The sequence below is a fragment of the Myotis lucifugus genome, unplaced genomic scaffold, assembly GCF_000147115.1.
Source record: "Myotis lucifugus unplaced genomic scaffold, Myoluc2.0 scaffold_491, whole genome shotgun sequence".
Lineage (NCBI taxonomy): Eukaryota > Metazoa > Chordata > Mammalia > Chiroptera > Vespertilionidae > Myotis > Myotis lucifugus.
In genome coordinates this window covers 334,152-356,559 of record NW_005871539.1, presented here as the reverse complement: position 1 = coordinate 356,559, position 22,408 = coordinate 334,152, and the positions used below count along the sequence as shown (strand labels likewise).

Genomic DNA, 22,408 nt, shown 5'->3' with positions numbered 1-22,408 from the left:
GGGAGGTATGGGGGTAAAAAGAGGACCATGTGTAATAATTCTGAACAATAAAGTTTTAAAAAAGAAAAGGATCAAGTTGATTCCAAGTAACTTTACTGTGTCACAGCCAAATCAAAATATTTAAAGGAAAATCCAGTCACTCACCCTGGCCTGTGTGGCTCAGTTAGTTGGGCATAGTCTTGTGCATCAAAAGGTTACTGGTTCGATTCCTGGTCAGGGACCATGCCCGGGTTGTGGGCTCAATCCTCAGTAGGAAGGGGGGGAGGGGGGGCATGCAGGAGGCAGTCAATCGATGTGCTCTCACATTGATGTTTCTCTCTCTCCCTTTTTCTACAATCAAAAAACATATCCTTGAGTGAAAATTAAAAAAAAAAAAAATACAGCTCCCAAAGCTTAAAACTAACAATGTCTGACATCCAATAAAAATGAACAGGAAGGCAAAAAAGCAGGAAAATCTGGAAAAAAAAAACCATCAACATCAACTGACCCAGAAATGACATGGATAGTTTTAGTAGACAAAGACATTAAGTCAGCTATTATAAATATACTCCACACATTCAGGAAGACAGAGGAAAGCATGAACATCATAGAAACAAAAGATTTTTTAAAAATGAATATCTGTGAGCTGTGGGACATCAAATGATCTAACCCACATATAACTGGAGTCTTGGGGTGGAGGGAATATTTGAAGAAATAAAAGCCAATGTTTCCTAATTTGATGAAAGCTAAAGCCCCAGAGATCTAAGACATTAAACAATAAACAGGTATAATCAATGAAAGGAGGCCCTACTAGAGTTAGATTACTGAAATAAGAGCTTTAGCGTGAGTTAGACAGGAGGAAGTAATCAGAGTGGGATGCTTGAAACTGAGGTTATGGAAGGGTAGAATTTAAAAAACTTTCTCATTATATTATTACTAGAGGCCCACTGCATGAAATTTGTGCATGGGGGGGGGGGGGAGATCCCTCAGGCTGGCCTGCACCCTCTCACAATCCGGGACCCCTTGGGGGGATGTCTGACGGCCAGTTTAGGCCTGATCCCGCAGAAATCGGGCCTAAGCTGGCAGCCAGACATCCCTCTTGCAACCCGAAATCCCTCTCACAATCTGGGACTGCTGGCTCCTAACTGCTCGCCTGCCTGCCTGCCTGCCTGATTGCCCCTAACCACTCTTCCTGCCTGCCTGATCGCCCCTAACCACTTGTCTGCCTGCCTGATTGCCCCTAACCACTTTGTCTGCCTGATCACCCCTAACCACTCGCCTGCCTGCCTCATGGCCCCTAACCACTTACCTGTCTGCCTCATCACCCCTAACTACTCTCCTGCCTGCCTGATCGCCCCTAACCCCTCTGCCTGCCTGCTTGATAGCCCCTAACTACTCGCCTGCCTTCCTGATTGCCCCTAACTGCCACTGCCTCAGCCCTCGCCCGCTGTGGTGGCTGCCTCTGCCTCGGCCCCTGCTGCCGCAGCTTTGTCTGGAAGGTTGTCTAGAAGGACGTCCGGAAGGTCGTTCACTGTCAGGTCTAATTAGCATAAGAGGCTTTTATTATTATAGATTGTTTTATTTAATCATTCTATTGCAAAATGTTCTACTATTTCTTTCATTACAAATATATGTCATCTGGCTATTCTGGCTTAATAGAGCACAATAAAATTTATGCATGTGATATCTGTGGTACAAAAGAGGACTTCCTTTTGTTTATTTTTAGATAGTTCCCTCTACCTAACCTCTAAGCCTAAGGGATCTCATGAGACCTGCATCAGGGGAGCAATGGGCAGTGGCAGCTTGTCCTGGGCTAACCCCCTGAACCTGTCTCCAAGTCTCCCTTTTCCCCCTTTTCTCTGACTTCCCAGTAGCCAACGCAGCCCAGTCTAGGCTCTCCTGTTGCTTCCTCTGTGCCCTTCCTTGTTTCATTACCATAAGTATGTTTTTGCTGTGGTCAATAAATTCTTGCAAAAAATAAACAAATATAAGGATAAATTCATTTAATCTTTACAGCTATTCTATGTATTAGGTGACAGTATCTATCCTATCTAATAATAGACAAACATGGTAATTGACCGTACCTTTGCTATGCCTCCCATTGGCTAATCAGCGCAATAAGCAAATTAACTGCAAACAAAGATGGCGGCTAATTTGCATACTGCAGGCAGATCCTGCTGTGCTGCCCTGCCTGGGGCTGGCGGCAGCGCGATCACAAGCTGCCCCAGCGCGGGATCTGGGCCTGCCGTGTGCGGGGTGGGGTGGGCAGGGCGGGCGGCAGCACGATCTGAGCGGCCACCTGACCCAGCGCAGGATCCAGGCCTGCCGTGTGCGGGGTTGGGTGGGCAGGGTGGGCGGCAGCATGATCGGAGTGGCCGCCTGACCCAACGGAGGATCCAGGCCTGCCGTGTGCGGGTAGGGTGGGCAGGGCGGGCGGCAGGACGATCTGAGAGGCGCCTGACCCAGCGCAGGATCCAGGCCGCAACCTGGGCATGTGCCCTGACTGGCAATCGAACCCAGGACCCTTCAGTCCACAGGCTGACACTCTATCCACTGAGCCAAACTGGCGAGGGCAGGATGTATTCTTGAGGCTCAAAAAGTTAAATAAAGTATTAATACAAGTAGAGTGTGGATCATTTTTATGGCCTTATAACTAAGAGTAACCATTAAAAAAACACAAGTTGTATTATATTAAAATTAAGAACTCTCGTTCCTTAAAAGACACCATTAAGAGAGTGAAAATAAGCAATCCACTGAGTGGGAAAAGTATTTCTAATACATATACCCAAGATTTTTGATTGGGTATCAGACATTGTTAGTTTTATTCCTAAAAATCAATAAGAAAGACAATCCAATTTAAAAACTGGCAAAACAGCCCTAACTGGTTTGGCTCAGTGGATAGAGCATCGGCCTGCGGACTGAAGGGTCCCAGGTTCGATTCTGGTCAAGGGCATGTACCTTGGTTGCAGGCACATCCTCAGTGGGGGGTGTGCAGGAGGCAGCTGGTCGGTGTTTCTCTCTCATCAATGTTTCTAACTCTCTATCCCTCTCCCTTCCTCTCTGTAAAAAAATCAATAAAATATATATTAAAAAAAAACACTGGCAAAAAATTTGAACAAACCTTTTACAAGGACAATATTTAAATGGCAAATAACCCTATGAAAAGGCACCCATCATCATTCATCAACAGGAAAATACATATTAAAACCCCAATGAGCCCTGGCTGGTGTGGCTCAGTTGGTTGAGTGTAGTGCAGTAGTCCCGTGCACCGAAGGTTCACTGGTTCAATTCTGGCCAGAGTGCATGCCCAGGTTGCAGGTTTGAGCCTGGTCGAATATGTGCAGGAGGCAACCAACTGATGTTTCACATCACTGTTTCTCTCCTTCCCACCCCCTTTCTCTTTCTCTCTAAAATCAATTTTAAAATATTTTTTAAAACACCCACAGTGAAATATTACTACATATTACCAAAAAGGCTAAAATAGAAAAGTACAACAATACCAAGTATTGGGAATAATTTAGAGAAATCAGAACTCTCATTGTACTGGTAAGAGTGTAAATTGGTACAACCATTTCAAAAAATGATTTATCAGCATGTACGAAAGCTAAACATATGTATACTATATAACCCAGCAATTTCACTTGTAGGTATACTTCCAACAGAGCCGCATACATTTGTCTACTTATAAAAGAAAGCACATAGTATCTTTATTCTCAATAGTAAAAAACTGTAAACAACCCAATATCCATCAACAATAGGATGGATAAATTGTGGAATAGTCATAACAATGAAATACGATAAAGCAAGCAAAGTTTAACATGTAATAATGCAGATGAATCTCATAAACATAATGTTGAGCAATGAAGTCAGACATAAGAGTACATACTATGCTCATGAATAGGCAAAACACAACTACAATTATCAAAAATCAGAAGTGATTATCTTGGGGAAGGGATAGCAAGATAGAGGCTGGGACGGGGCAAGAGAGGGACTTTTGGGGGTACTGTTAACATTTTATCTAGATATGGGTGCTGATTACACAGGTATGTTAATTAAAAATGCCTGTATAGAGATAATTCAATTATTTAAAAATTGTCATGCTGGTGTTGTTCATTTAAATCTTGTTGAGTTTTTAGTGCTGCATTTAACTAGTAAATCTATTTATTAATTATTAAAGAACTAGTGAAAAAATAAAAGAACCAGTGGCCCAGTGCATGAATTTATGCACATTAAAAGGAAATTAATTAGAAGAAATATCTTAATATCGCTATTCACCCTTTCTCTATAATAGAAGTGTCAGAGATGAAAGAAAATTAGTAAGATATATATGAAAATAATATATACATTGATTAATAAACAATAACATGATATAGGAACAACAGACATGATATAAAAATAACAAAAACATGATATAAAAACATTGATAAAAACAATGACTGATAAATTGATTAAACTTATTCTAATATCTCCCTGTATACCACATTAAGAGTAAAAACACTTTCAGAGTGTTTGACTAATTTCCCTTGTGATGAAGTATTTACAACTTTAACATCACACGCTCTTCGAACTTGAGAGAAAGCAACATATAACTGACCATGTCTGAAAACGGGTTCAGGTAGGAATATTCCTAGTCTGTCTAGAGCAGTGGTCGCCAACCGGTGGTCCACGGACCACTGGTGGTCCATGAGGTCCAAAAGGTTGGCAACCGCTGGTCTAGAGTTTGACCTTGTGATTTATTAGTAGTTATTGCAAATGCTGACATCACGGGAAACTGTCTTCGAATGAATTGAAATGGGAAGCCAGTGTCAGACGGGGACAAATCAATTCTTGGAATCAGAACAATCTCTCCTTCCACAGATCCTAGTAATACTTCAGCTTCAATTATGTTAGGTCGCAATCTTTTGATAATAAATCTAGTACCATTACAAAGACCTCATTTACTATTAAGATTTCTCAGTAGTATGATGATTGCACCTACTTTCAATTTTAATTTATAAAGCGGCATTCCCGAAGGAGTAATACTATTAAGAAATTCGATGAGAAAATTTTCCTTTTTGGCATCATCCATTGAATCAATGGAATCATCACTCAAATGGTACGTTGTGCCAACAGTTGGTCTTCAGATACATTCTGTCGACAACACCAGCTTCTTTTGGCTTCAGAGGTACATTGTGCCAATAGTTGGTCTTCAGACATATTCTGTCGATGCTGCTGCTTTCTTTCAGCTTCAGAATGTCAACAAAAACAACCAAATTCACGATAGACAATGACAGATCGAAACACACACGTATAATTGGTGCCAGCGAGAGCTTTATATGTATCACGCATGCACGAGTCAACGTTGATTTTTAAATTGCCAGTGTGCATCTTATGTACCGGCCAGTTGGTCGGTTGGACGTACGTACAGTTGGTCACTTCGCCTTATATATATATATATATAGATTCTGAACTTAGGAAATGTACAGTGAGTTTTACATCTATACATATCAAGAATATTATACTAATTTCTTTCCTTCCTTCCATCCCTTCATTCCTCTTTCCTGAATAATTCAGTCCAAAAGCCAGATTTCTCACTTCCAGAGAAGGAAGTTACATATATGGAAAAGGAAAAGGAAAGAAATCAATTTATTGAACTAAGATGAATTCATGGGTTTTAATAATACAGATACAGAAATAAGTATAGGGTGTGTATGTGTATGTCTAGTTCAGTCTACTGAGAGGGTCTGCAAGGAGTGACTCCCCAGTAGACATTAGCATACCTAGCATCCAGATTTTGATTTCTCAATACCCTATTCCATGAAAAGGCTTCTTAGAGAACATGCTAGTTCCAAGGTTGAGGAAAGTAAGAAAGTATTCAATCTAAGCAAAATAAATGATAGTAACAATGTGTAATATATTAGATAAAACAATTCTTTGGATGGTGGGAGAATGATAGCCATTGGCTATTGATATAATCATATTCAACTGTTAGAAAGATCATCCATAAATTCACTGAAGGAAAAACTGAAAGGGAGTCTAGCAAAAAGCTACTACTATAGGGCAATAAATGATTATACCCAAAAACTGAGGCAATGAAACAGAAAAGGTGTTAATGGTAAAATGGTGATGACGCAGATTTTATAAGAATAAGATTATGACATAGCCACTTGCCAAATGTGTTACCTTGAGTAAATTACTTAAACTCTTTCTGCTCCAGTTTCATCTATATAAAATGGATATAATAAGTATGTATTTGAAAAGGCTGTTATAAGGATATATGTGTGAAATGTTCAGAAAAGTGGTTGACATAAAGAAACATACAGTGTTGGCTATCATTATAATATTAGAACTTCCACTGCTTCTGCTTCAATAATAACAAGATTTGGTGATAATGAGATGTGGGACTGAGAGAAAGAATGTTGAAAATGACTCAACACAAGCAATATTAAGGCCTTAAGCTCTCAAATGACTAGTGTATAGTCCCCCTCATCACCAGTACTCCCCATTTTTTTTTTTACTTAACACAGCGGTTCTCAACCTGTGGGTCGCCACCCCTTTGGGGGTCAAACGACCCTTTCACAGGGGTCGCCTAAGACCATCAGAAAACACATATATAATTACATATTGTTTTTGTGATTAATCACTATGCTTTAATTATGTTCAATTTGTAACAATGAAAATACATCCTGCATATCAGATATTTACATTACGATTCATAACAGTAGCAAAATTACAGTTATGAAGTAGCAACGAAAATAATTTTATGGTTGGGGGTCACCACAACATGAGGAACTGTATTAAAGGGTCGCGGCATTAGGAAGGTTGAGAACCACTGACTTGACACATTGTGAACGGATCATGAGAATTCTTACTTCATATTACACAGTGTTTTACAAAGTATCATACTTGAAAAAGATATTAGCTTGTAAGAACATGTAATAAATAACTTCAAAATGCAATGGGTATTTAATTTTAAAGCGGGCCTTTAACATTTAAGTAAAACGTTTTTTGTGCTTGTTCAATAGAAACTTATCTGGCCACTGGGTAAAGTTAGCAATAAAATTACTGGTCTGCAATGTGTTAATATCGCCTTCATAGGGCAGAGGGGGAAAAACCAGTGTCAAGTTTCTCAGAAACAATTAGGAGAGAAGATGAAAATAGTAAGGAAAAAAAAGATGAAAGAAAAACAAGTGAACAAAGGTTCAGCTCCCTTTACCTGCTCTAATCAGTATTAAAAAATCAGGATGTCTTAATATAAAATGTTGCTTGCACAGACTCAAATAAAATATATTCAGTATTATCTGAAAAAGTATTACCTAATGAAAGAATCAGTTAAAAACATCACGGTTGCAGATTCAAGCCCTGGTCAGGAAACATACACAGAACAGCAAATTGATGCCTGTCTGTCTTTCTATCTGCACTGACCACCAGGAGGCAGACGCTCTGACCGGTAGGTTAGCTTGCTGCTGGGGTTCGGCCGATCGGGACTGAGCGAGATGGACCGGACATGCCCTGGAGCCCTCCCGCCGTCCCTCCCCGGCTGGCCAACCTCCTGCATCCCTCCCCGGCCCCAATCGTGCACCAGTGGGGTCCCTCGGCCTGGCCTACGACCTCTCGCAATCCGGGCCTCCTCGGGGGATGTCCGAGAGCCGGTTTCAGCCCTATGGCAGAACAACTGGTCGCTATGACGTGCACTGACCAACAGGAGACAGATGCTCAATGTAGGAGCTGCCCCCTGGTGGTCAGTGCATTCCCAGAGGGGGAGCGCCACTCAGCCAGAAGCCGGGCTCATGGCTGGTGAGCACAGCAGTGGTGGCGGGAGAGGCTCCACAGCAGCACTAAGTATATCCGACTGACAGCTTAGGCCCGCTCCCCAGGGGGAGCGGGTCTAAGCCATCAGTCAGACATCCTCTGAGGGCTCCCAGACTGCTAAAGGGGCAGACCGGGATGAGTGACTACACCCCTCCCCGCCCCAAGTACACAAATTTCGTGCACTGGGCCTCAAGTCAATAAATAAGAAAAGACAAGAAAAAGACAGATTGACAGTAAAGTCCCACAATCACTTCTCTGAAGCCATGGTTATTTAAAAAGCAACAAAACAACCGGCCCTGTTCAGTTTTTCTCAATGGTTAGAATGTCAGTCTGTGCACCGAAGGGTCGCAGGTTCGATCCCAGCTAGGGCATACACAAGAAGCAACCGATGAATGCATTAATAAGTGCAATAACAAGTTGATATTTCTCTCTCTCTCTCTCTCTCTCTCTCTCTCTCTCTCTCAAAATCAATAGATTAAAAAAAATTAAAAACAAAACAAAACCAAAAGCCCTGGCAGGGTAGGTAGTTCAGTTGATTAGAGTGTCCTCCCAATACACCAAGGTTGTGGGTTCCATCCCTGGTCAGGGCACATACAAGGAACAGAAAACTGATGTTTCTCTCTCTCTCTCTCTCTCTCTCTCTCTCTCCCCCTACCTCTCTCTCTCTAAAAATCAATAAATAAGAAAGAAAAATAAAACAGATTGACAGTAAAGTCTCACAATCTCTTAGTTGTAGCCACTGTTGTTTTAAAGCAAACAACAAACAAACAAAACATGCATTAGGAATAAGTTACAGAAAAAGTTTAACTTTTTATAATGTGTTTGGAGTGTGGGGAGGTGTTATAGGCCAGTAATGAAAGATGCTATATGGATCTTTCTAGAATAGAGTACTACTTAAAAAATCTGCACACCTCCCATCAAAATTCAAGAATGCTTTTTCAAATAATGAGTTAATTTACAATTCCATTTTATTCAGTCCCAAGAAGAAGTAGACATATAATTGCTTATGTGGAGAATTCGATACCATGTTAAAAAATAGGAATGTTTAAATAAATACATACAAATAAACAAAAACACTGGTTTGTAAAATTTTTTTTAAATATTATTATTGATTTCAGAGAGGAAGGAAGGGGGGAGAGAGATGGAAACATCAATGATGAGAGAGAATCACTGATCAGCTGCCTCCTGCATGTCCCCCCACTGGGGATGGAGCCCACAACCCGGGCATGTGCTCCCTGATCGGGAACAGAACCATGAACTCCTGGGTGATAGGTCGACACTCAATCACTGAGGTACGCCTGCTGGGCTAAAATGTTTTAAATGTAACATTATCATTTTTTAATGACTCACTTACTTTGAAACAAATATTGACCTATTGGTTTGCCTGAAAATGTCCAAAAATCCCTAGATAATATACAGAACAAAACATACCCCATCAATTAGTAGGAGCGATATTACTACAATATTTTACAATGATGTCAATTGTTGCTTTTAAGAGAAAATAAAGAATGAAGTTATTGTCCTGGTCAGATGGCTCAGCTGGTTGGAGCATTGTCCCATACATCAAAAGGTCATGGGTTCGATTCCAGATCAGGGCACATACCTAGGTTTCAGGTTCGATCAGGTTGGGACCTGTACGGGAAGCAACCTGTCAACCTCTCTCTCTCTCTCTCTCTCGCTCGCGCTCTCTCTCTCAGATCAATAAAAACAAACAAAAACACAAACATATCCTTGGGTGAGGATAAAAAAAGTAGTTATTATTGCTATACATCATCATGCTACATCTTCTTCATGACAAAAGTGCAAGAAGAGTTATAGTGAAAGGATAAGTTGAAGGCAAGACAAGAAATAATATCTATAGCAATTATTTCCTATCCTTTGTATTTTTTCATGCCCATAACATTTTGATTACAATACAAGGCGGTTAGTTGTTTTAAGAGTTGTATTTGTTCCCTCTTTGAAGTTTCTAATCTATTGATTACAGATTATATCCAATGATGGCATTCTAATAACTTACCAAAGAAATCCAATTTGTGTATTTTAAGTCTCTCAAATAAATTACAAGGTTCCCTATTTGAATGTGTGGGTTTCCATATTGTCTATAAGCCACTAGTGCTCCCAGTTATGTGATTTTAAAACCACATTTGCAATCCCCATTAACCAAAAGAACCACAAACTACAGTATACATTTGAATACTGGCAATTCTATGTTCCAGCCACACAACCCTTTTAAAGGTGTTCCTCAGCCCAGCCAGCGTGGCTCAGTGGTTGAGCGTCAACCTATGAGTCAGGAGGTCACAGTTCGATTCCCGGTCAGGGCATATGCCTGGGTTTCGGGCTTGATCCCCAGTGTGGGGCATACAGGAAGCAGCTGATCAATGATTCTCTCTCATCACTGATGTTTCTATCTCTCTCTTCCTCTCCTTTCCAACCTGAAATCAATAAAAATACATTTAAAAAATGGTTTTCCTCAAATATGCCAAGCTCACCACTGCACCTCAAGACCTTTGCCTAACAAGCAGATCATTCAGGGCTCAGGATCAATGTCACTTCAGAGAGAGCTTCCTAAACCAATCCAAGAAAAGTACCCTCTCACTGTCTTTTCTGCGTATCCAGAGCCAAGGTCATGAGCTGGTAGAAGAGTTGCTTTGATTTTGCTATGAGACTGACATTTTGACTTCAGACTAAAGAGTATTTTTTAAGAAGACCAGAAAGCTATGGGTTCTGACTAAAATGTGTTCTTGGCAGGGAAGGAAAATTCAACAGAACATAGTTGAAAGTGACATTTAAGGTAAAAAATAAAATTATTTTCTGTTGTAAATAAATAAAATAGTGCCCCATCTTCTGAACACTCTTGATTATATTGTTTTCAACACAGCCCTCATTGCTACAAAACCTACCCAATGTGTTACTTACGTCTTTAACTTGTCTGTCACATAGTATTGAGCACAGAGTAGATGCTCAGGTATTAGTGGAATGAACAAACTCCAGTTATACAGATCAATATCCTTAATATTACTTGTATGTACTCCATGTATTATGACCAATGTTTTAACCTGAGCTGTAACTTGTTGATTTGTTTATAAAGCCTATCAGGCACCAGTTTACTTTACCTACTATACCGAGGCAAGAGGCAGATGGCTTTCTGTGACACAACTGGGTTCACCAGTATCCTAGCAAAACACCTAAGAAACATGTCTTTGTCTTTTCTATCCTTCTTCTCTGTCCACCAGATAGAAGCCTAGTGTCCTCTTGATGCCTTCATGAGTCTAAAATGCTCTTCTAATTCATTAAATGACTGGTCTCTCAAAGTTTATCTGGAACTGTGACTTCCTGTTAGTAGCTTTAATGAACACACATCACTTCTAGATTATTGTAACTATTCACTCACTTTTCTCATACCATGAAACATTCTCACACATTTATCACAGAGTTTTACAGTAAGTGGTTTCATCCATTATTCCCACTCTATCAATGATCAACATACATACACCTGAGTTTGTTTTCTCCCTAGGCTGTGAGTGTCAAATGTAACCATGTCTCCAGGACAAGACACTGGAGTGAGAAGGCAGCCCTAAGGATCACATCACTTAGATGCCCATTCAAGAGGGTAATTTCCATCAACCCAATGAAACCCAACAAGTAAGGTTCTAAATAAACGAGGCTCTTATCTGTTTAAATAGACATTAAAAAGAAAGTTCCAGTTGTGTATCTTAACTACATTCATTGACAACATTCAAATCTTGGTATCACATCCATATTCCTGGCCAAGCATGTTCCTGACTCAATGCCTTTGCACTGGCTGTTCTGTTCCTTCCACCTGAAACTCTTCTCCCAAATATGCACTTGGCTGTTCCCTTGCTTCATTCAGATCTCGCCTCACTTATCCCCTTACAGGCCTTCCCTGATCATCCTATCAAAAATAATACCTACCACTCTCTATCCTTTACCCTGATTATTTTTCTTCATAACATTTATCACAACCTAACCTTTTAGTATACACTATTTGCTTATAAGTTTATTGCCTCTCTTCCCCACAAAAATGTAAGTTACATTAAGGGTAAGAATTTGTCTACCTAGATAACCATTGTCTAGTTGGAATTAGAAAATGCTAAATACTTGTTGAAATGACTTTATTTTCCACAGACTTAAAGACTCCTGTTTGGTTTCAATGAACATGGTTTCATTAGCACCAATGCCCTTCATTCATGGCCACCCCACAAACCAGATTCTGAATACACACAAAGTAGAAGTAATGATGAGTAACGGGATTTACATGTGACAACCAAGAAGAGATTGAGGGTCTAACAATGTATCTGATCACATCTTTTTCATTATTCATTCTCTATGGAACTTTATTTCAACACCCTAGTCCAGCATTAAAGACCTTTCACAATCTAACCCTCACTTTCCTTTGCATTCCTGTCTCCCACTGTTTCCCATATTCTGGGTTACTGTACTGCAAAGATTTCAGGAGGACCATTCATACAGAATGCAACGCAGCATGCAGTCCTGCTACAAGGTAGCCATACTGATCTAGTTTCCATTCCTGCCAAATTTTCTGCTAATCACCACCTACAAACAGTCTACCCATTCTTCAAACTCCAGCTCCAGTGTTTTCTCCATAAAACTTTCCTTGATCATCCACCAGAAAGGATCTCAGTCTGTGAGGGATCTTATAGCGCACAGTAACACTCTTGAAGTTTCTGCCTTAGAGCAAATCATTAGTATTTTTTAATCTTTTTTAGTATATGGGAAATTCCCAAATAGGCTGGGCATTGTTTACACACCTTTGTTATCCTTCATGATACCTTGCACATATGTCTCATAAAATTATTTTAGCCCTGGCTAGTGTGGCTCAGTTGGCTGAGCGTCATTCCACGCACCAAAAGGTGGCGGTTTGATTTCCGGTCAGGGCACATGCCCTGGTTGCAGGCTCAATCCCTGATGGGGCACGTGCAGGAGGCAGCCAATTGGTGTTTCTCTCACATCGATGTTTCTCTCTCTCTTTCTCTCCTTCTCCCTTTCTCTCTCTCTAAAAACAATAAAAAACATATTTTTAAAAATTATTTTAATAATGAGTAAATTCTACACAACTCTGAATCACTCCTTTGCAGAAGATGGTTAAGGCATCAACAAAAATTAATGAAGTCCTGGCACTAATGGGGCTTACAATCCAGAAAGAGAGATATGTAAACAGATCCTGTAACTAATACTCAAGGCATAACGTAAGTGCTAGAAGAGACTGATGCAGGGCTACAGTTGTGCAAAGTAGGCAACAACTAATTGCAAATGAAAGCACTAAAAGAAAGGAGGTATTTTGGCTGAGTCTTAATGAATAAATAAGATTTTAATAGGCAAACACTGAGGGAGAGGGGATTCTTGATAAAAGAAACATCAAACATAAAGAGTCTTAAAGGCTCTAGTATGCTAGTGAACCAAAAATAACCAGCCAGGTAGACAGAGAGAGAGAGAAAGAGGGAGAAATGTGAATATGAATGTGTTATTAGGGAGAAGACCCAGCTGGAAGGGTATCTAAGAATTTGAACCACCAAAGGTATCGGAGCAGGAAAGTTAAATGGTTAGTACTGGTTAGTTTTGAACTAGAGCTCACAACAGAGTTAAGAGATAAAAATCGTGAAATCATGGGAGTTAAGACTGCCCCCCCACCCCAAAAAGAAAGTACAATGATAGAAAAGGGCTAAAGATTAAATACTGAGAAATAATTACATTGGGGAGGAGAGAAGAAGAGGGAAGTCAGTGAAAAACACAAGTGATTTGAATGATAGGAGATCAAGAAGAGAATGTCATAGAAACCAAAAGGGAAGCAGATGTAGTAATCAACAATATCCGGAAAGAGGACGAATGTCTGAGAAGGATCTCATTTGGCAGTGAGGAGGCTGCTGGACCCCTTAAGACTAATAGCTTCAATATAACTGTGTGAGGGTAGGAAGAGAGCCAAGTCACAGTAAGTTAAGGGAAAAGGGGAAGCATTACAAAGCAGCAAGTGGGGGCTGCTTCTCTAAGAACTGTGACAGTGAATGGAAAGAGAAAAAAGAATAAAAGTTTGAGGGCAAAGCAGAGCACAGGTTAAGCTTATATGAGTAGTTACATGAACTTTTTTTATTTCCAAAGAATAAAGGAGATTGAAACACAGTATCAGGAGATATGTTGCCAGTATGTTGCCAGGTCGTAGGGGTGAAATGAAGGCAGAACAAATGGAAGAGGGCAAAATAGAAGGTGCCTTGGAAAAGAGAACATAGGGAAAACCAGAAAATTTTGTGGTATTGACCAAGGAAGTTAAAGGCACTCCAAATAGCTTGATAAAGTAATGTGCCAAGAATTAAATGGGGCGATGCTCAGCAAAATAAGATTTAAACAATTGCTATTTGGAAAAGGATACTCAATTGGAAATGAAGAAAATAAGCACCAAGGGCCTAGATGGTAACTGCAAAAGGAACAAGCAACATTAAACGTTAAAACAAAATTTTCAAGTAGTAATATTAAAAAGTTATAAACTCCCCAAGCAACTGATAATTGAATGTCAAAATGTACAACGCAAATCTTGTATTATCCAAAAGATTTCCAAAATCCAGCAACAACCTACTTTTTTTTTAAATTAAAAAAAATTTTTTTAATTGATTTTAGAGAGAGGAAGAGGAGGGAAGGAGAGAAAGAGAAGCAGTGATGTGAGAGAGAAAAACATAGCTGGGTTACCTCCTGCATGTTCCCCCAAACCCAGATCAAACCCGCCATCTCGTTATGTGCCCTGACAGGGAAACGAACCTGTCACCTTTTTGGTGTATGGGATGACACTCCAACCAACCAAGCCACATTGGCCAGGGCAATAGTCCACTTTCTTTAAATAAAGAATACAATTGTTATTACAATCAAAATCCAATATTTAAAATAAGTAGGTGATTTTTATTGTAAGTTTCATATCAAAGTTTTGAATCAGTCATAATATATTAACTATCCTTCTGAAGTCTGTCATCCACAAATTCAATAAACTTAATCCAAGTTACTGATAAACAGAAAGAGGACATTTTCCTCAAGTCGGACACTAAAGGCCTCCCTCAGGGTTGATGATAGCTTATTGGTCACCAGTCTGCAGGTACAGTTATTTAACTGATAATGAATCAAATTCTAACCAAATTCTTATCCAGCTCACATATCTCCATTTTGACCACAGGACATGCTAATTCTGTCAAATATGTTCTAGTGAAGCTCTGGCTGGCTGGCTCAGTTGGTTGGAGCGTCATCCCACACACCAGAAGTTGTCCAATTGGATTCCCGGTCAGGCACATACCCAGGTTTTGTGAATGGCAGGCAACCGATCGATGTTCCTCCCTCTCTTTCCCCCTTCCTCTCTCTAAAATCAATAAAACGCGCTCTCTCTCGCTCTCTCTCTCTCTCTCTGGTAAAATCTAATTGCACAATGTCTAAAGTATTTTTCTAATGAACCAATCTATTAATTCTGTCAGAAAAAGGAATGAGGTGAATCTGGCCATACCCTAGCCAGCCCTATCTTTATTCAAGGTACCACCAGCCTGGAATTTAAATGATCCTATGAATTATGTTATGGAACCTGGTCCCGGTCCGCAGCTCCAGCCTCCCAGGCTTCCCTTTAAATATGTAAACTTTTGGGGGAAAAAAAGTAAACTTTTGGTGATAACAGATAAAAGAATTAAATGTCTCTTTATAGTGTCCTTTATATTATGTTAGTGGAACATATTTAAAACCACACACTACTAAAAATAATATTTAGAAATTATTTTTCCCTCCGTTCAACATTTCATAAAACAATTTTATTGAAAAGATCCCAGTGAATCTTTGGCATCTGTGTTCATGTTCACTAGAGCGAGTCATTAGCAGTGTTTCAAAGCACTGTTTCATTCCTCTTATTTATAAAAGTTGTTGGGAGTCACAGAACTTTTGAATCCTTGTTATCTTTTTAACCTAAACACGAAGTACTCGTGTTCTGTACCTTCAGACAGTTCCTTCACTCGGCAGGTGTATGCTATAGGTGTAGACTCATCATCTCTACAAGGTAAGGACTTACTCGTGTTGACTGAACCAGCTTCAGATTTAGTATATCTCCTCCAGCCAGTCCTTGGCAAGGCTTTGAATGGGGGCAAATACAGCAACTCGCTCTTTTCAGAGAGAGGATTTTTTGGGGAAAAAGACCTTGTTGTATATGTGCAAGCAATCAAGTCAGGAATTCACAAAGAATCAGGAACCCAATCGTTTCTTGGACACATTTCAATTAATGACGAGATAGCACTTCTTAGTATATTGCATGTGGGTGCACTAACAGTCGTCTTTAGAAGGCAAACAAGTGTTCTTTCTGAACTAATATCTTAGGACTTTGCTATACTGTTCTAAGAGCTGAAAAGGACGGGTTACTCAATGCCCATGAATTGTTTTTCTTAGAGAAACAGCCCAGAGTAGCAATTCTAGTGATTTGTGTATTGCATACTCATTGCCAGTCACTGTTTTAAGCATTTTACAGTCATTCAACTCAACTTTCACGCTAGTTAACAGGTGCTATTAATAATCCCATTCTACAGGGCAGAGAGGTCAGGAAACTTCCCTAAGGTCAAACAGCTTCCTAAGCAGCCCAAACTGTCCGGCTCTAGACCCCTCTTCCCTTTAATTTAAAAGAACACACACTACCTCTTAGGTTAGTAGAAATAGGTCCCCCTTTAGTCAGTCCCATCTACCGGACAGTTAGTAAGACCTGCGAGGGGTGTCAGGATACGCTAACCTATTTTCCACCCAGTTGTTTCCTATATCCATCTACACCGTCCGACGATGACCTGGGCGAGGAGCCCACCCTTTGCACTGAGGCTCCCCGAGCTCATCGCACCCCCATTTATTTCGGTTTCAGTGGTTCTCAACCTTCCTAATGCCGCGACCCTTTAATACGGTTCCTCATGTTGTGGTGACCCCTAATTTCCTTGTTACAAATTGAACACAATTAAAGCATAGTGATGAATCACAAAAACGATATGTAATGGTATGTGTGTTTTCCGATGGTCTTATAGGCGACCCCTGTGAAAGGGTCGTTCGACACCCCCCCCAAGGGGTCGCGACCCACAGGTTGAGAACCGCTGTAAGACTTCCCAGGCACAAGGCTCCTCCTGGGAACACACGCACAGGACAGACAGACTCGAGGGGCCCCGTCGTCGTCGTCGTCGTCCTCCTCCTCCTCCTCCTCCTCCTCCTCCTCCTCCTCCTTCCCCCCCCCCCCCCCAACGCGGTCACCGGCGACAGAGAACCTGCCCCTCTGGGCCTAGCTCGCCTTGGCTCTCCCAGATACAGAAAACTTAACTTTTAAGCCGTTTTCTTTGACAAAGGTAACGCTTCCAGGCTAAGCCCTACAACGAGGCAGCACTGCCTCGGTCCTCATCTGCAATGGGCTGGGGCGCAGTTCCCGAAGGAAAGGGGTAGCCGGCGCGGAAGAACCGGGGCCCGATCGCGGGCGAGGACAGCGTGCAGCAGGGGGTGGGGTGGGGTGGAAGCACCGCCGTCGGACACGGAATCCGGGCGGAGGACGAGAGCAGAAACGGAGACCGATGCTGGGCAGCGTTTCCTCGGATTTTCCTCGTATGCACCTTACACCCTCGTTTCAGAAGAAACGGAGACCCCAGGAGTAGCAACTGCCTGGCCGGTCGGGGCACATGCACTTCCTTTCATCTCCCGCCCGAGGCCACAGCGGGTCCCCCCGCCAGCATCACCCCCGTCAGCCCGCAGCCCGGCCTTCCGCACACCGGTCAACGCGCGGGAGGGACACCCGGAGCCTCTCGACCCCAAGGCCGGAGCCCCGCGTCCCGGTCCGGGCCCCGGCCGCAGCCTCCCCGGCTTCCCTCCCGTGAGACACCGCCCACATCCCCCCCCCGCTCGGAACCTGAACCGAGCCTCTCCCGAAGAGCTGAACCCAGCGGTCACCGAGTGGAAGCCAAGCGGGACGGAGGGTCTTACCTTTAACAGATTAGACGTCGCCATGTTCCTTCAACTTCGAGTCTCGCGAGACGGCGCGCGACTTCGTGGCGCTCGGGACCAGGCCGCAGCCGGAGGCCGCGGTGCCCACGGGGCCGACGGGCCCAGCGGCCCGCACCGGGTGCGGCGGGAGCGGGCGGCCTGCCGACGCGCGGACCTCGTCCCAAGTCCCTGGAGCGTTCTCACTCTCTCCCCTACATGGTCACCGCAGCTGCCCCACACGAAAGAGCTCATGCAAACGCTCAGGGAGGCCGCTCCGGCGAACAGGGAGAAGGTAACGGGAGCCGACCTGAATTGGAAGAGGAAGCATCGGCTCCACGAGCTTCCCCACGCCTTCGGGTTAGCCTTTGTGGGTGCACCCGCGGCGGCCACCGGCTCCGAATTTAGCTGGGCTTAGGCCCGGCAGCTCGGGTTCCTCGGCCGCATCACGTGACGCGGCGGGCGGGGGCGGGGGCGCGCTCGGGAGCGAGCGTGGGAGCCTGGAAGCCTAGGTGGGCCCGGCGGCGGCGAAGGGGCGGGAGCGCGCCCTCTGCTGGCGGGACCGCGCATCTTCCTTCGTCCCGCGCCCGGAATCCCGAGGTACCTTATCCCGAATGAAATGCTTTTAACAGCTGTCTTCAACATGAACTGGCACGTAGAAGCCGCCCAGTACATATTTGTGGAATGAATATATGAGTGGATGAATGCACCAACGTACTAACTATTCTATTCAAGAGTGCCCGGCACTGAAATCTATAAAAGATGGATCAAGCAGTGAATATTATTAACCTTGGATTTCCTGAAGGCACATTATTTTAGCAGCTTCTGAACCGTGAGCCCCCCAAGCCTTATCCCTTCAGACCACAAGCCACTGGCCAAGGGAAGAAAACATAATTTATATGTAGAACCTACATAATACAATACAATATTGTATTATGCATGTTTACAAACAGGATTTACAGTGTTAGAAGTAAATAAACCAGGGGAGGGGGATGAAGTTTGAAATTTTAAATAGAGTGAGCCAGGTGGGGCTCACTGAGCAGATGGCATTTGAGCAAAGACTCAACGAAAGTAAGGAAGAAGGCCAAGCTTAGGTGGGAGAAGAGCAGTCCAGCCAGGACTCAGGTGGCAAGTTGCCCAGAAGGTCCAAGGAACAGTGAGAAGGGTGATGTGTTCAGAGCAGAAAAAGTAAGGAGAGCGTAAAATTGTATAGGACTTTGTTGACTGTAACGACTTTTTGTTGTTGTTAATCCTCACCTGAAGATATTTTTCCATTGATTTTTGTAGAGAGAGTGGAAGGGAGGGGGAAAGACAAAGAAACATGGATTGGCTGCTTCCAGCATGCGCCCCCAACAGGGCCAAGGAGTGAGCCTGCAACCCAGGCAGGTACAGTGTTTGAATATTTAATTTAAAAATAGAAAACACAAGCACATCGTATAAAACTCAGGAGGTGCTAAAAGGAATACAGTTAAAAGTAATCCTTCTTTCTGGGGTAATGTAATGTTCTATATTGTGGTAGGGATTTGGGTGATTCAGGTGTATGCACTTGTCAAAACTCAACCCTTAAGATTTTTGCATCTCATTCAAAATAAAAAATAGTAAACAATTTGAAATTTCATTAATGATATTTGTGCTAAAGAATTTAGGGGTAAGTGAAGTTATGTTTACAATTTACTTGAAATGTATAAAAAATGAGATGGATTGATGGTTGCATATAAAGTTTGACAAAGCAAGTATAGTGGAATGTTATAACAGAATCTAGGTGGTAGATATACTTATGTTCTCTGTGTAAATCTTTCAGCGTGTCTGTATGTTTTTATTTTTTAAAATCTTTATTGTTGAGAGTATTACATATGTTCTCCCCCCGCCCCCCCCCCATTGCCCAACTTCTATCTGGTTCCAGCCCCACCCCAGGTCTTAACCATCCTACTGTCTGTGTTCATAGGTAATGCATATATATGCATAAGATCCTTGGTTAATTTCTTTTTTTTTAAAATATATTTTATTGATTTTTTCACAGAGAGGAAGGGAGAGAGAGAGTTAGAAACATCGATGAGAGAGAAACATCGACCAGCTGCCTCCTGCACATCTCCTACTGGGGATATGCCCGCAACCAAGGTACATGCCCTTGACCGGAATTGAACCTGGGACCTTTCAGTCCGCAGGCCGACGCTCTATCCACTGAGCCAAACCGGTTTCGGCATTGATTAATTTCTTACCACACCCCCTCTCCCCTTCCCTCAGAGATTCATCAGTCTGTTCCACGTTTCCATGCCTCATGGAATCTGTTCTGGCTCCACCATTTCTCGCGTTAACAATGCATACTTTGAAGCAGTAGTAGTCACCAATACCATACCTCAGGAGGATAAGACGAAGCATTGCTCCAAAATACAAGTGATCGACATCTCCATGATTCTTGCAGAAGCCATCAGGAGAACTCACAATGGGGAATCTGTTTCCTACCTCTTCAGCCATGTCCCTTTATAATAGAATAACTCCTGGGGCTTTTAAAAAATAAAGTGAACCCCTTCCCTTGTGGGGGGAAAAAAAACAATGGAGGACTTGCCCAGGTTTGTTTCAACTCCTATTACATTTATTTATTTATTTTTAAATTATATTTTTATTGATTTTTTAATTATATTTTTTATTGATTTCAGAGAGGAGAGAGAGAGAGAGAGAGAGAGAGAGAGAGAGAGAGAGAGAGAGAGGAGGGCTTTTGACACCTCCCAGATCTATCACAAAAAAAAAAAAAGAGTCTGCCTCAAAAGACTACACTGCTTCCTGGCACCAGGAGAGAAACATGAGTGATGAGAGAGAGTCACCAATTGGCTGCCTCCTACATGCTCCACACTGGGGATCGAGCCCACAGCATGAGCATGTGCCCTGACTGGGAATCGAATCCTGACCTGGTTCATAGGTCAATGCTCAACCACTGAGCCACACCAACTGGGCTACATTTATTTCTTAATGCTGGTTTTCTTTTATTTTTTTAAAAACTTTTTATTATAGAAAATTTCACAAAAGTAGGAAAAATAGCATATTAAATCCTCATATATCTACTGTATTCGATTTCTATTGCTATAACAAATTACTATAAATTTAGTCGCTTAAAACAATGCAAATTTATTCTCTTATGGTTCTGAAGGTCAGCATTTTAAAATCGGTGTCAGCAGGGCTGCATGTCTCCTGAAGGTTTCAGGAAAGAATCTGTCCCTTGCCTTTTTCATCTTCTAGTCTAGTGGCTTCCTTCATTCCTTGGCTGGTGGCTCCTTCCTCCGTTTTCCAAGTTAGCAGTATAGCATCTTCTTTCTTTGACTCTGCTTCCATTATTACATGCTCTTTTCCTTTTTTTGACTTTGACTCCTTTGTCTCCTTCTTATAAGGACACTTGTGATTATATGGGGCCCACCTGGAAAAATCCAGGGTAATATTCCCATCTCAAGATCCTTAACTTAATCACACCTGCAAAAACACTTTTGCCATGTAAGCTAACATATTCACAGGTTCTAGAGATTAGGACATGGCCATCTTTGGCGGGCAGGGAGGCATTATTTTGTCTTCCATCCATACCAACAACTCATAGTCACTCTTGTCCCACGTATCCTCTAACTTGCTTCAACCTATTTCTTTGAAGCAAATCCCAGCTAGCCATCATTTCATCTATAAACATTTGAGCATATATCTCTAAAAGGTAAAGAGCTCGAATAGGAAAACATGACTGTATACCATGATCATACCTAAAAATCAACATGTCTTAATGTCACTGTTTAGTATTCAGTTTCTCTGATTCTCACATAATAACTTTTATAGTTGAATCAGGATCATATGATCAATATAACACATATGCTTGATGTAGCCCTTAAGTCTTTTGAACTTATACCATAAACTTCTCTGGTGGGCACTGAGATACCCACACTGAGTCCCTTCTATGAAGGATTTACTGTCCCAGCATTGCTGTCAGCAGGCAACATCCAGCTGTCAGTTCCCTCACCTCATCCAGTGCCCACCACTTTTGGAAGACCCATCTCGGACAACTTTTATCAACAAAAAGGAATAAAGTACTGGTCATCTCAGCCAAAGTTGTCTCAGCTTCCTGAGAAATTCATCTTGTGACAGTTGTTACCAGAAGAGTTTTAATAAAGGAGCAATTACAAAATGAAATTTTGGAATTGTATCACTTCTTACTAGTATGATAAGGACACATCACAGGTTGTTAAAACTTTCTCCAGGGGTGAATTGTTTGATATATGGTGGAAGGGAATTAATTGGCTGGTGAGATACTAGTATATGAGGCATTTGAAGAATCTAAGCAAACTATATGAGGGGTCACTATAGTAACTGTAAGGACAATGCTATCGGTTATCATGAAGAACTAGAAAAAAATAATGAAAAGCTGGGAGCATTAATTGCCCATTGGAAACTAAGTGTGAAATCCAGGTCTTCCTGAGAGCTTACAGAGAGGCTTTCATCTCTACAATGGGAGGATAGAGAAAGCCAAGGACCAGAACCAAGACTTAATCATCAGAGTAGCCAAGCTCCAAAAAGAGTTAATTGAAAAAGAATGGGAACCTGACATATGGAGTGAACACATCTAGTTTGAAGACCTAGGAAATCTTGAATCACTAGATTCCCCTGAATTCTCTAAGCCTGGGAAGCC

At 42.0% G+C, this 22,408-nt stretch overlaps 1 protein-coding gene and 1 long non-coding RNA gene across 4 annotated transcripts in view; one reads left to right on the top strand and one right to left on the bottom strand.

Moving 5' to 3' along the window:
* Positions 1-18,380, bottom strand: part of CUL5 (cullin 5) — a 94,689-nt gene extending 76,309 nt beyond the window's left edge. The window contains exon 1 of one of the 3 annotated variants that reach the window (XR_002826459.1): positions 17,755-18,212. Coding sequence is in view for 1 of the 3 variants with exons in the window: in XM_006103555.3 (XP_006103617.1) it covers positions 17,755-17,778 (24 nt within the window). In the remaining 2 variants the exon portion in view is untranslated. Of the gene's footprint in view, positions 1-144; positions 166-17,754 lie in introns of those variants that run through there. The other 2 variants (XM_006103555.3, XM_023744835.1) reach the window with 2 other exon arrangements.
* Positions 18,381-18,403: 23 nt separating this feature from the next.
* LOC106694511 lies at positions 18,404-20,302 on the top strand. The gene is made up of 2 exons (XR_001345559.2): positions 18,404-19,137; positions 19,996-20,302. It is a non-coding gene; the product is annotated as an uncharacterized LOC106694511 (long non-coding RNA).
* The last annotated feature ends 2,106 nt before the right edge of the window (positions 20,303-22,408 follow it).